Raw genomic sequence first — 12,824 nt, forward strand, 5'->3', positions numbered from 1 at the left:
TTATCCTACATGTCCAGTGAGTTGCTACTTCTTCCTGTTTCTGCCTTCATACCTCACATCCAAACGCTGCTCTTCCCACCCATTTGCCACATCGGTGCAAACTTTCCATCTCTGTTGCTGGGACTGTTGCAGTGGCCTCCTGATTGGTCTCCTGCTTCAGGCCTCCCCCATCCCTCACCGTGCCCCGCCCCCCCCCCCCCCATTCAAGGCCATTTTCCACACAGCTGTCAAAGGGGTTTTACTTAAGGGCAGATCTGACTATGTCACTTGCTCACTCAGTAAGTACCAAGGATTATTATTGCCTCTAAGACAAAATATAACCTCCTCAGTTTGACTTTACAAGCCTTTCACAAGTTGGTCCCAAATTATCTTTCCAGCTTCATTCTATATGACTCCCCTTTTCAAACTGTGTGGTCTTGCAAAACTGGCCTTTTCTCTGTTCCTCACTTAGGACATGACATTGCCCATCTATCTACCTGTCTTTGCACTGGCTGTCCTCACCTCTGCTTTAGATAATCACAACACTGCTATTGAAGTGCCCCCTTCTCCATGAAGCCTTTCCTCATTGCCCTACCTGCTAGGCCCTGCCTCCATCTCTTCTGTCTTAAATTTACTTTGTATTTACTATGCTTATATACTTATGTGTTCTCTACCCCATTATTGCATTAGAATAGGGATTGTTTCTTTGTATCCTAGCACAGTGCCTGGCACATAGTAACTACAGAATATTAATAACTACTAATGTTTACATAGCACTTTAAGATTTGTGGAGCACTTTACAAATATTATCTCATTTTTATCTTTACAACAACCCTGGGAGGTGGATGCTAATTATTATCCCCACTTTATAGATGAGAAAATTTAGGCAGAGATTAAATGACTTGCCCAAGGTCACACGGCTAGTAAGCATCTGAGGCTGGATTTCAACTCAAGTCTTCCTGACTTCAGGTCCAGTGTTTTAGTCTGCTATCACCTACCTGCCTAAATACTGATTGATTCAGTACCCAAGGTCATACTGTCAGTAAGCAGAAGAGGTAGGATTTGAATCCAGAGCCTACCAAAATGTGCAGAACAAATTGTAAGTACTGTAGAAAATCACTTTTTCTTATTCTCAGATTTGGTCAATGTGTGGAATCGTTTTGCTAAACTACTTTTAAATTTTTTGTTTCAAGGGATGGTTTGCTGTATAGGGAAGTGGGAGGGATATATTTGGAAATGAAGGTGATATATTCTATTTTTCTAATTTAGTAAAAAAAAAAAATAGAAGAAAAAAGTCACCCAGTTACTCTAACCAGTGTAATCCTTGGTACAGTTTTGAGTCTTACAGCTATTATAAGCCTACCCAGAGAGAGTGGTTAAGAACAACTGATGTCGTTCCTCAGAGCTGTGTTACTGCAATTTTCCTTTTTGGCTTTTTCTTCTATACTTTTTGAAAAACTCCTTCTGTACCCAGTATTGGAGGAAATCCTCAGGGTCCTTGGGACCTCAGGGGAATAGGAGATAATAGAGTTGCATGATGTCACAGTCACATGAAGGGAACAGTGTATGGTACTTTTTGAAGGCACATCTTGGAAGCGTTTGGAATTCAGATAAAAGGTCACTTTTACTCCTGTATACCAAGAAGAGTGTTGGGCTCTAACGCTCCCAAGTGTCCAAAGTAGGACTGGTACATTAGACAAAAATTAGGGAAGTCCCATGTGGGGGTAAAGGTAATCTTCTCTTGGTAGGTGGGGGAACAGGGGAGTCTGTAGGTACTGATTCCCAGGGGCTGAAAGCAGTGAGTTGGTTGTAGGTCATAGTTCAAAGCCAAGGAAATATGCCCCAAAGTGGGAAGTCTAGAGTGCAGGAAGTTGAAGCTTTGAATTCATAATTCTTCCCCAAACCTCATCTCCCCTTCCTGACTCCCCTGGCTTCCATCTAGTCTCAGCTAAAGTCCGACCTCCTGCAAGAGGAAGCCTTTCCCATTCCTACCAATCTCAAAGCCTTCTCTTTAAACTAACCCCAGTTAATCCTGTCTGTAGCTTGTTTGTTCATAGTTATTTTCATGCTGTTTGCCCTATTACACTGTGAGCTTTTTGAGGCAGGGACCATGTTACTGTCTTTCTTTATGTGTCCAGCGCTTACCATGGTATCTGCCACATAAAAGGCATTTCATAAATGCTAATTGATTGATTGAATATGTGCACCACCCCGGCAAGCACTGACATTCTTCCTGGTCCCTGGGCCTCCCCTTTTTAATGCTTACTGCCATTTGCTGATTCAGAGTTGCAAAGGACCTCGGAGGCTATCTAGTCCAACATAACCTAAGCAAGAATCTTCTCTACAGCAGCAGTGTCAAACTCAGATAGAAAATTATCTATATTCTACTGCATTTTTATTTATTTTGTTAACTACTTTCCATTTATGTTTTAATCTGGTTCAGCGAGGCATTGGTGAGTGCCAGTGCCTATTCTGCCAGGAATTCTGTCACCTGTTTGACATCCTTGCTCTACTGGATCTCTGACAAGTGGTCATCCAATCTTTGTTTGAAGACTTTTAAGGACAGGGAATCCATTACCTCCCAATGTAGCTCAGACTGCTTTTGATTAGCTCTAAGGAGATATTTTTCCTTAAATCTATCCGATCTAAATTTGCCTCAATCAGTGAATCAAAAAGCATTATGCCTAGTCCTGCCCACCTGGGCCAGGGAGAAAAATCTAATTCCTGCACTACACAACAACCCTTTAAGTTATTTTTGTTTTTGCAGTGTTGTTATTGTATTCAGTTATTCTCTGGTTCTGTTCATTTCCATCTTCATCAATTTATAAAAGTCCTCAAAATTTTCATTTTTATAATACTGATTTTATATAAACTGTTTTTCTTGCTTTACTTCATTCTGCATTATTTCATACAAGTCTTTCTATAATCATTTATTTCCTTATTTCTTGCAGTACAACAGTACTCCATCACATTTACGTATTATAATTTATTCAACCATTCTACAACTGATGGATGCCTCCTTAGTTTTCAGTTTTTTTTTTGCTTTCATAAAAGGAGTTTCTATAATTATTTTTGTCCATAACCTTTTCTTCTTTCTTTGATCTCTTTTGGGTATAGGCCTAGCAGTGGCATAGCTCAGTCAGAGGACACATGCTGTTTAGTAACTTTTTGTATATTATTCCAAATTCTTTTCCAGAGTGGTTCTACCTATTCCCAAGTCTACTGGCAGTGCATTAGTGTGCCTTTTTTTTCCCACAGCCCCTCCAACATTTATAATTTTTCTGTGGGTTTGAGGTGGAATCTCAGAATTACTTTAATTTTGACTTCTCTAATTTGGAGGACTTTTTCATATGACTATAGATAGCTTAGATTTCTTTCTTTGACAATTGTCTCTTCATATTCTTAATTCAGGGGTGGGGAACCCACTGCCTCGAGCCCACATGTGGCCCTCTAAGTCCTCAAGTGCAGTCTTTTGTTAGAATCCAAACTTCATAGAACAAATTCCCTTAATAAAAGGATTCTTTAAAACTTGGACTCAGTCATAATGCTGCACTTCAGGACCTAGAAGGCCATATGTGGCCTCGAGTGCTTTTGCTTACAAATCTGAATTCATTCCTTATGTATGAAACCTTGATTAGAGAAATTTTTTTGTTTTGCAAGTTTTTTATTCACTTTAAACTTATATACAAAATGAGAAAAGGAAAAAAAAGAACGTTGCCATGTACACAGTAGAACGTAGGAAGACCTGATATAAAACAATAAACTTCCATTTCAAGAAAACTTACATAACAAATACTACATATTGTTTTCCAAGCTATTCAGCTTTTCTTTGCTTCCTCATGGATTTTCTTTTGTTCTCTGCTATGCACTTTTTACTTTATTTTTTCCCCTCCCTCCCTTTACCTTACCCTAAAGAAGGCTACGATTAAACACAGATATATGTGTGTGTGTGTGTGTGTATATATGTAGATGTAGATATACATAAACATCTATAAACATGCATATATATATACATATATACTCATATACACATATGTAAGACTGTAATATGCATATTTCCACTTGTGATCTCTTTCTCTAAATATGCATAGCATCTTCTTTCATAGGTCTACGTCTTTTCATGCTTTTCAAAGTCAGCCAGCTCATCATTTCCTATACCACAGAAATATTCTAACCCAATCACATCCTATCTGAGAGATTATCTGTGAAACTTTTTTCCCCAATTTTCTGCATTCCTTCTATTCTTGGCTACATTGGTTTTATTTATACAAGAAAATTTTAGTTTAAAATAATCAGAATTATCCATTTTAAACTTCATCAATGCTCTCACCTTATAATATAGTTTAAGGTCTCATACTTCTGAATCTCCATCCTTTACATCTTTTTTCCCTGATTCCTTTGAAATTCCCGATCTTTTATTCTTCCAAATGGCCTTTGCTATTGTTTTTTTCCTAACTCAGTAAGATAAGTTTTTAGACGTTTGATTGGGACGGCATTGAATAAGGAGATTAGTTAGGTAAATTTGTCATTTTTTTTTATTATATTAGCTTTACCTACCCATGAACGATAAATATTGCTTCAGTTATTTAGGTCTGACCTTATTTGTATAAAAAGTGTTTTATGCTTATGTTCATGTAGTTCCTGTATCTGTTTTGGCAGGTATACTCTCAGGTATTTTATACCATCTAGTTATTTTAAATGGGCTAAAACAACATTGAATAATATTGCTGACACATAGTGTAATTACCCCTATTTTTCTCTTTTGATCAAGTTTGTTTTCGCTTTGTCTGAGATAATGATTACTACCCCTGCTTGTTTTTATGTAATAAATTCTACTCCTGCTCTTTATCTTATCTTTGTGTGTCTCTCTCATTTTTACTGCGTTTGCTGACAGCAACATATTGTTGAATTCAAATTTTTAATCTGCTCTCCATTTCCATTTTATGGGTAAATCCGTCCCGTTCACATTCTAAGCTATAACTACTTGTGTATTTTCCTCTTTCCTATTTATCCTCACTATCCTTCTCACCCTATTTACCCTATCCCTCCTCACTCCCCTACTTTACTTCTACTTGCTACCTTGCCCTCCTATTCCTTAGCCCACCCACCCCTGTAAGAGTCCTGCCCTCATCCTCTTCCCCAGACCCTGTCTCCTTGCTCTCTTCTTTCTTTCTGAATTTAGAAGACTTTTATACCCGTGTGTGTGTGTGTGTGTGTGTGTGTGTACACACACACACAGACACACAGACACACACACACACACTCCCTCTTTAACCCATTCCTGGTAAGAGTAAAATTCTAGCACTACCCTCTCTCCCCGCTACTACCTTCTTCTGTATCGGTTTTTCCTTTTATGCTTCATTTGTATGAGAGAAGTACTCCTTTTTATCTCTCCCTATAGTTTTTTTAGAATTACCCCATCAATCGCAGTTCAGCCCAAGCCTTTCTTTCAAACTACCCAAATCATGATAAGTCATAAAAGTACTAATAACATTTTTGAATTAAGAAGTAAACAATTTGACCTCATTGAGTCCATTATAATTGGTCTTTAATGTTTACCTTATATTTCTCCTGCATCTTATATGTTGAATTTTCCATTACATTCTGCTGTTTTTGTCACAAATATCTGAAAGTCTTTCAGTTCATTAAATGTCCATTTTTTTTTTCCATTCAAGATTATATTTAACTTTGCTGGGTAGATTACCCTTGGTCGCAACCCTAGCTCTTTTGCTCTATGAAATACAGTATTCCGAGACCTATGGTCCTTTAGCATAGTACCTGTTAGGGTCTTGTGTAATCCATATTATAGCTCCATAATATTTAATTTTTTTTCTTGTTGCTTGCAATATTTTGTCCTTGACCTGGGAGCTTTGAAACTTGAGTGAAATTTGAGTATGATATTCTTACAAGTTTTCCCCCTGGAATTTCTTTCAGGTGGTGATGGGTGGATTTTTTCTGTTTCTACATTGCCTTCTTATTTTAGAACTTCAGGGCAATTTTCATTGATAATTTCTTATAATATAGTAACAAGATTCTTTTTAATCATATCATTCAGTTAGTCTCATTATTCTTATTTCTGCTTGATCTGTTCTCCAGATCAGTTGTTTTTCTGATGACGTTTCACATTCTCTTCTATCTTTTTCCATTCTGATTTTATTTTATTATTTCTTGATGTCTTAGAACAAGGATGTCCAACCTTAGTTTTTTATTGAAACAACAGACAATATATTTTGATTTGCCATTTTAGTGAGAGCTCTGCGGTAGCTCGGCTTTGTTTACTAAAGCATTTATGTAAATTTCTGCGCTTGTAGGCAGGCCTAAATTGTGTGGGGCCGCATTTTGGACAGCCCTGTCTTAGAATACCATTAACTTCCCCTTGCCCAGTTCTACTTTTCAAGGTATTGGTTAACTTTCTGTTCATAATTTTCTTGGATTGCTCTTATTTTTTAAAAAATTTTTCCTTGAGCTCTCTTATTTGATTTTTAAAGTCCTTTTTAAGTTCCTCCAAGAACTATTAGTGGTTGGGACCATGTGACATTTCTCATTGAAAAAGGAATAGCTTTTTTAGATCCTTTATCTTCCTCTGAATATGAACCCCAATCTTCTCTATCCCCAGAGTAACTATGGTTGGGTTCTTTCTCATTTTTATTTTGGTTTTAGCAGCTATTAGTATAATCAAGTTCTAGTCCCAAAGTGTAGGGGAATGATATCCAAGCCTCAGGTCCTTCTTGCTGTTATTTTTTGAAATCTGTCTCCAGGTCCAACCTTCGGCTGTCCTCTCCACTCCTAAGCCATGGCTAGGGCACTCAGCCATACTATCTCGCAAATGATCTTGTTCCCTGCGGTCCTTCCAGTAGTTGTAAACTATAGCTGTCCTCTGCCCTGGAACTGAAACCAGGGCCTCTGCTCTCCTGCAAGTGCCCACAGTCATCAAAGTCCCTGCCCCTCTGCTACTGCACCCACCTGTAGCAGCCCAGGATGTGTCAGGTCAGCACAGGTGTGCTCCACAGCGGAAGGTCCTTCCATCTTCTCCTACTCAGCCTTCCCACCCCCTGCACTGTCAGTGATGTGAAAGCTCTGGAGGCTGAGGCTGTCTCCCAGCTCAGCTGTCCCCTGGACTTGTCTGTAGATTCTGTAGAGTTGGCCTGAAAGTGTTTGCACTTTACTCAGGTCCAACTCTCACTTCTGGAAGTGGGGTCTTTCTTAGATTGTTTTTGGAGAACAATTGCTTTATCCTGACTTTTATTTATTTCTGCTGGCCTACAGTGATGTTCTGTCCTTTTTTAGGGTGGAAATTTGGAGAGCTGAAAGTTTTCTGACCTACCTTGACATCTTCCTAGAATCCTCTGTCAAGAGACTTGATGCAAATATTTTCCCAAATTAATTGTTTCTCTTTTAACCTTAGCTTTATTAGATCTGGTTGTGCAAAAATTTTTAAATTTTATGTAATCAAAATTAGCCATTTTATCTTCATGATACTCTCTGTTTCTTGTTTGGTCATGAACTTTTCTACTATTCATAGATCTTATAGGTAATAAAACCCAGCAAGAAGAAATAGTGAAATTGCATTTTAAATTACTAGAGATTATACTGGGTGCAGTCTAGCTTCCAAGATACACATGGTAACTACACACACACACATACACACACAATTATAAAAAACTGGTTACAGAAATGTAGACCCTAAAAAATGGAAAAATAGTCAGCACTCATAAGTAGCATGAGCCCATATTATTAAAATGACAGTACTACCTAAATTGCTTATTCAAGGCCATGCCAATCAAACTACCAAAGGATTACTTTATAAAATTATAAAAAGAAAATAATGAAATTAATACAGGAGAAAAAAGGTCAAGAATCTCAAGAGAAATAATGAAAAGAAATGGGAACAAAGGGGACTTAGCAGAACCAGGTCTCAAATTATACTACGTAGCAGTAATTATTAAAACAATTTAACACTGCTTCAGACAACATGTGGAAGAAAATGTATCTAATATCTAAAGGGACAAGCACATCCCTTTTCAGAGGTTGATAACTACTAGTATAGCACATATGCACGTTCGGCATGTTAACAGCACCTGGTTTAACATTATCCCATGATCTTTTTTTATTTCCTGTTTCCTGGACAGACTATGCAATTTCCAAACCAGACCTTATGTCACAGGTGGAAAGAGGAGAGAGGCCAGCCATGCAGGAACAGGAAGATTCAGAGGAAGGAGAGACACCAACTGACCCCAGTACTGGTAAGTGGCTGACAGGATTAACACAGAGAACTTTTTCCTCTACCACTGCAACTTTGGGTTTTATCTCTTCTGAGATAAATTGGAGAGAAGATATATGTTAGAGAACCTAATGCAACAAACTGTAAATAAAAAATACCTGAAGGCGACCATGAGATCTGCTTTTGGATTTCTGCCCCTTCTTATGTTTGCCAAATGTCTAAATAATTGAACAAAATTTAATTAATGTTTTTATATCTTTTACACTACAGTTCATTTCCCTTTGTACTTTCCTCTACACACACACACTCACGCACATGCACATACATGCACACTCCCTCTGTTGAAACAAAGAATAAAGCAAAGCTGACCAATAATAGCAACTGTGATTGTCTTCATCTGCATAATTTGGCATTCATAGTCTTCTGACTTCTGGATTTAATACTGGATACTTACATTTATTCTGAATTTAGCTATCTATAGCTTTTATTTTATTTTTATTTTATTTTTTTGGGGGGGAGGGGGAAGGCAGGACAATTGGGGTTAAGTGACTTGCCCAAGGTCACACAGCTAGTAGGTGTGTCAAGTGTCTGAGGCTGGATTTGAACTTGGGTCCTCCTGACTCCAGGGCCAGTGCTCTACTCACTGCACCACCTAGCTATCCCTAGCTCTCCATTTCTTAAATATTGTTTTAATTTACTAAAAAAAATTTTCTGTTTATTTACCACGTCGTTTACTATTGTCATTGTTTATGTTGTTCTCTTGCTGTATCATTTCATCCAAGTCTAACCATGTTTCTCTGAATTTTTCATATTCTTCATTAATATATGATAATATTACATTACCATTCATATATCAGTTTGTTTAGCCAGTCCCCAAGCAGTGGGCACCTACTCTATTCCCATTTTCTGATACCACAAAATGTGCTGCTGTGAATATTAGGATATTCACCTGGGACCTGGGACTTGGGATGTTTCCCTTTGTCTTTGACTCGCTTGAGTGTATGTGCCTAGTAGTGGGATTGCTGAGTCAAAGGATATAAATTGTAAGAATTTTGATGGATTTCTTAATGGCTCTAATTTGGGGCCTGTTCTTTGCTGGTATGGTTCTTATGTACCTTCTTCCTTTGCACTGAAAGGCAGTAGGGTTTCAGGGATTTACTCTATCCTGGGAATATTCCCACTGGGAATATTCATGCCTATATCTGGGCATTAATTTTCCTTCTGTCAAAAGAGGATAATGATCTATGAATAAATGGATAATTTTCTATACATAAAATTGAAAAGTTTTTGCACCAACAGAATCAATTCAGCTAGAATGAAAAGGAAAAAGGTCAGTTTTGGAGGGAAATCTTTCCATTGGGATCTGGTATCCAAACATGTAAGAAAGTAACACAAATATATGAACAAGCCATTCCGTGATGGATAAGTGGTGAAAAATATGAGCAAAAGAAGTGTTCATGATTTTTACTAAAAAAAAAACAAACAAAAAATATTTGAAACAAAGATATACACAGAGTTAAAGGGCTACCACAAAGTCATGATGCTTCAGATAAACTCTGAAAACAGGGATAACAATCATGATATCAGACAACAATAAAAGTAGGCTTAAAAGAGATAAGTAGGGAAACTATACTTAAATCACCTTAGAAAATAAACCATTTTAAATTCTTACCAAATATAGCATCTAAAAGAAACCTTAATGTATCCCTTTCAGACTCAGCCAAATTTAACATAAAGGTAAACAACAAGTTAAAGACCTGAATAGAATTTTAGAAAAGTTAGATATGATAGATCTCTGGCAGTTCCTGAATAGAAGCAGAAAGGAATATTCATGATTTTCAGCTATATATACAGCACCTTTATAAAAATTGACTTTGTACTACAAATAAAAGCCTCACAAATGTAGAAAAATTAAACATCCTTTATTGACCATAATGCAATAAAAATTATATTCAACAAAAGATGAAATTTTGAAGTATTGAAGAAGGGACTAAAAATTAAGAGGAGATTAAATAATTTAATCCTTAGGAATTGGTGAGTCAAAGAACAAGTCATAAAAACAAGAAGTAATTTCATCAAAGAAAGTGACAACAATGAGATAACATATAAACCTTTGTGATACATCTAAAGCAGTCCTTAGAAAATTTGTATCTCTAAATTAACCAGGAGAACAATTTATAAAAAAAAAACAACCTGTAAAAACAAACAGCTTTAAAAGCTGTAAGAGCTGTGATCAATACACTCATGATTCCAGAGGACCAATAATGAAATATATTGTCTATTACAGAGAAGTGATGGATTTTGGTTTCACAATTAAGCATATGTAATTTCACATACAGCCACTGAGGTCATTTATTTTGCCTGACTATGCATATTTGTTTGCCTGAAAAATAACTGGGATTTTAGTGGGCTGCAAACCCAATATGAGTCAACAGAGTGATGTGGCAACCAGAGAAATCTGGGAAGATTTACATGAACTAGTACAGAGTAGTAGCAGAACCAAGAGGCCAGTTTATATAATAGCATTGTAAAGAAAAACAAATTTGAAAGTCTTATTCAGTGGCAGTTCCGGAGGACTGATGATGAAGCATGCTACCCACCTCCTGACAGAGAGATGATGGACTCAGGGTGCAGAATAAGACATGGCCATTGTGGGAATTTGTTTTGCTTGATAGTACATATTTGTTGTAAGTTTTTTTTCATTGGTGGGGGTAAGGGTCAGGAGGTGGCAAGGAAAGGGAGCCTATATGATAGGTTACCAAAATATCAAGAGAAAAATAAAAGAAAGAAAATGTGATAATTGCAGCAGTTTTTAATGTACAGAAGACAATAGAAAGTCAGAAGGAAACAGACAAGACTGCTAACTTTGAAAGTTATGTATTGAAATTATTATATACTTAAAAGGAAATGCAAGCTGTACTTCAGAGAATCACAGTTTCACATACAACCATCTTTCTCAAATCCTCATTTAGTGTTTAAACTCAGAATAAAAAGTTTTTTTTTTAAAAGAATGTCTTATAGGGAGTTCATGATGAGAGACTAAAAGGAGAGATGAGGGATTTGGGAATCACTGCCATACAGATGGTAGGTGTGTGGTAACTGATGAGGTCATCAAGGGAAAGAAGTACTCTGAGATTTTACTCCATAGCTAGGAAATTATCCAAGATAACAAGAGATGCTGGACAAACCATGGGAAAACTAGCATGTGCTGTTGGTCTAACCTTTCTGGAAAGCAATTTGGAATTATGCTCCCCAGAATTAACTAAGATGTCCATATCCTTATATCCAAAGATTCCACTGCTGGGCACATACCCCAAGGAGGTCAAAGACAGAAATAAAGGTCCCACATATACAAAAGCATCATTGCATCCCCTTTTGTGGTCATAAAGAACTAGAAAAGAATAGATGCCTATTAACTTGGGGAATGACTAAATAAGTTGTGGTATCTCAAAGTCACATAAATCACAGAAACATGGAAAGACTTATGAACTGACACAGAGTGAAGTAAGCAGAACCAGGAAAATCAATATACTTAATAGTACAACACTGCAAATGGGAAGAACAATAAAATGAACACTGTGTCATTATAATGAATAAGTTTTGCCCCAGAGAAGATTTGAGAAAATACACCTCTCAGTGAATGTGGAATATAGCAAATTCTGTCAAATTCAGTTAAGGTATTAATTTTTCTTTTCAAATCTTTTATTAAAAGGGAAGGCCCACTGGGTTGAGGGAGGCCAAATGAGGAAACTAATAGCTGATTTTAGAAGTGAAATCAATGTGGAAGTCATTGTAATAGTTCAGATAAAAGGTGATGAATTTTCTTTTGGACATGTGTAGGCTATGGGACATCAAAGGCTACTAATTACCGATAGGCTTTCAGAGACTCCAAACCAAGACAACTAACAGATCTAAAACTAAAAGCCTTTTCCCAGTAGATAAGTAGTCAAAGGTCAAAGGATATGAACAGTTCTCAAAAGAATTGCTACTAACAACCACATAAAGAATGCTCCAATGCACTAATAATAAAAGAAATGTAAATCAAACTGAGGTTTTACCTCATGCCCTGAAAATCGATAAAAATGACAGAAGATTAGAATCATCTGCATTAGAGGGGTTGTGAGAAGGTTTGAATACTAGTGCAGTTTGTGGAGCTCTAAATCAGTACAACCATTCTGGAAAGTAATTTAAATAAAGTGACTAAAATGCCCACACCCTTTGACTCAGAGATTCCACTACTAGGCTTATACCCTGAGGAGGTCATTGATTAGAAGTCCCCATGTACATGAAAACATTTATAGCAGCCCTTTTGGTGGTAGCAAATAACTGGAGTGAGAATGGGTGTCCATCAGTCAGACAGGCAAGAAACATTTATTAAGCAGCTGCCATGTGCCAGGCACTGTGCTGAGCAGGGAGAACGCCCTGCCGTGCAGCGGCTTACAGTTTGATGAGGGAGAGGACAAGCAAACAAATGTATACAAACAAGTTATGTGCAAGAGTAACAGGAAGTTGATGAGAGGAAAGGCACTAAGATTATGGGGGTTGGGGAAGGTTTCCTGCAGAAGATGGGGTTTTAGTTGGGCCAGAGAGGTCAATACTGGGAATGGAGGAGGAAGAGCATCCC

The 12,824-nt window shown here is 37.2% G+C and overlaps 1 protein-coding gene across 1 annotated transcript in view; it reads left to right on the forward strand.

The window, feature by feature from the left end:
* The window catches only part of ZNF777 (zinc finger protein 777), a 31,422-nt gene that overhangs the window by 13,207 nt on the left and 5,391 nt on the right, over window positions 1-12,824 (forward strand). Inside the window, exon 5 of the mRNA XM_036759090.1 lies at window positions 8,109-8,222. Coding sequence (XP_036614985.1) covers window positions 8,109-8,222 — 114 coding nt within the window. The remainder of the gene's footprint in view (window positions 1-8,108; window positions 8,223-12,824) is intronic.

The sequence above is a fragment of the Trichosurus vulpecula genome, chromosome 5, assembly GCF_011100635.1.
Source record: "Trichosurus vulpecula isolate mTriVul1 chromosome 5, mTriVul1.pri, whole genome shotgun sequence".
Taxonomy (NCBI): Eukaryota; Metazoa; Chordata; class Mammalia; order Diprotodontia; family Phalangeridae; genus Trichosurus; species Trichosurus vulpecula.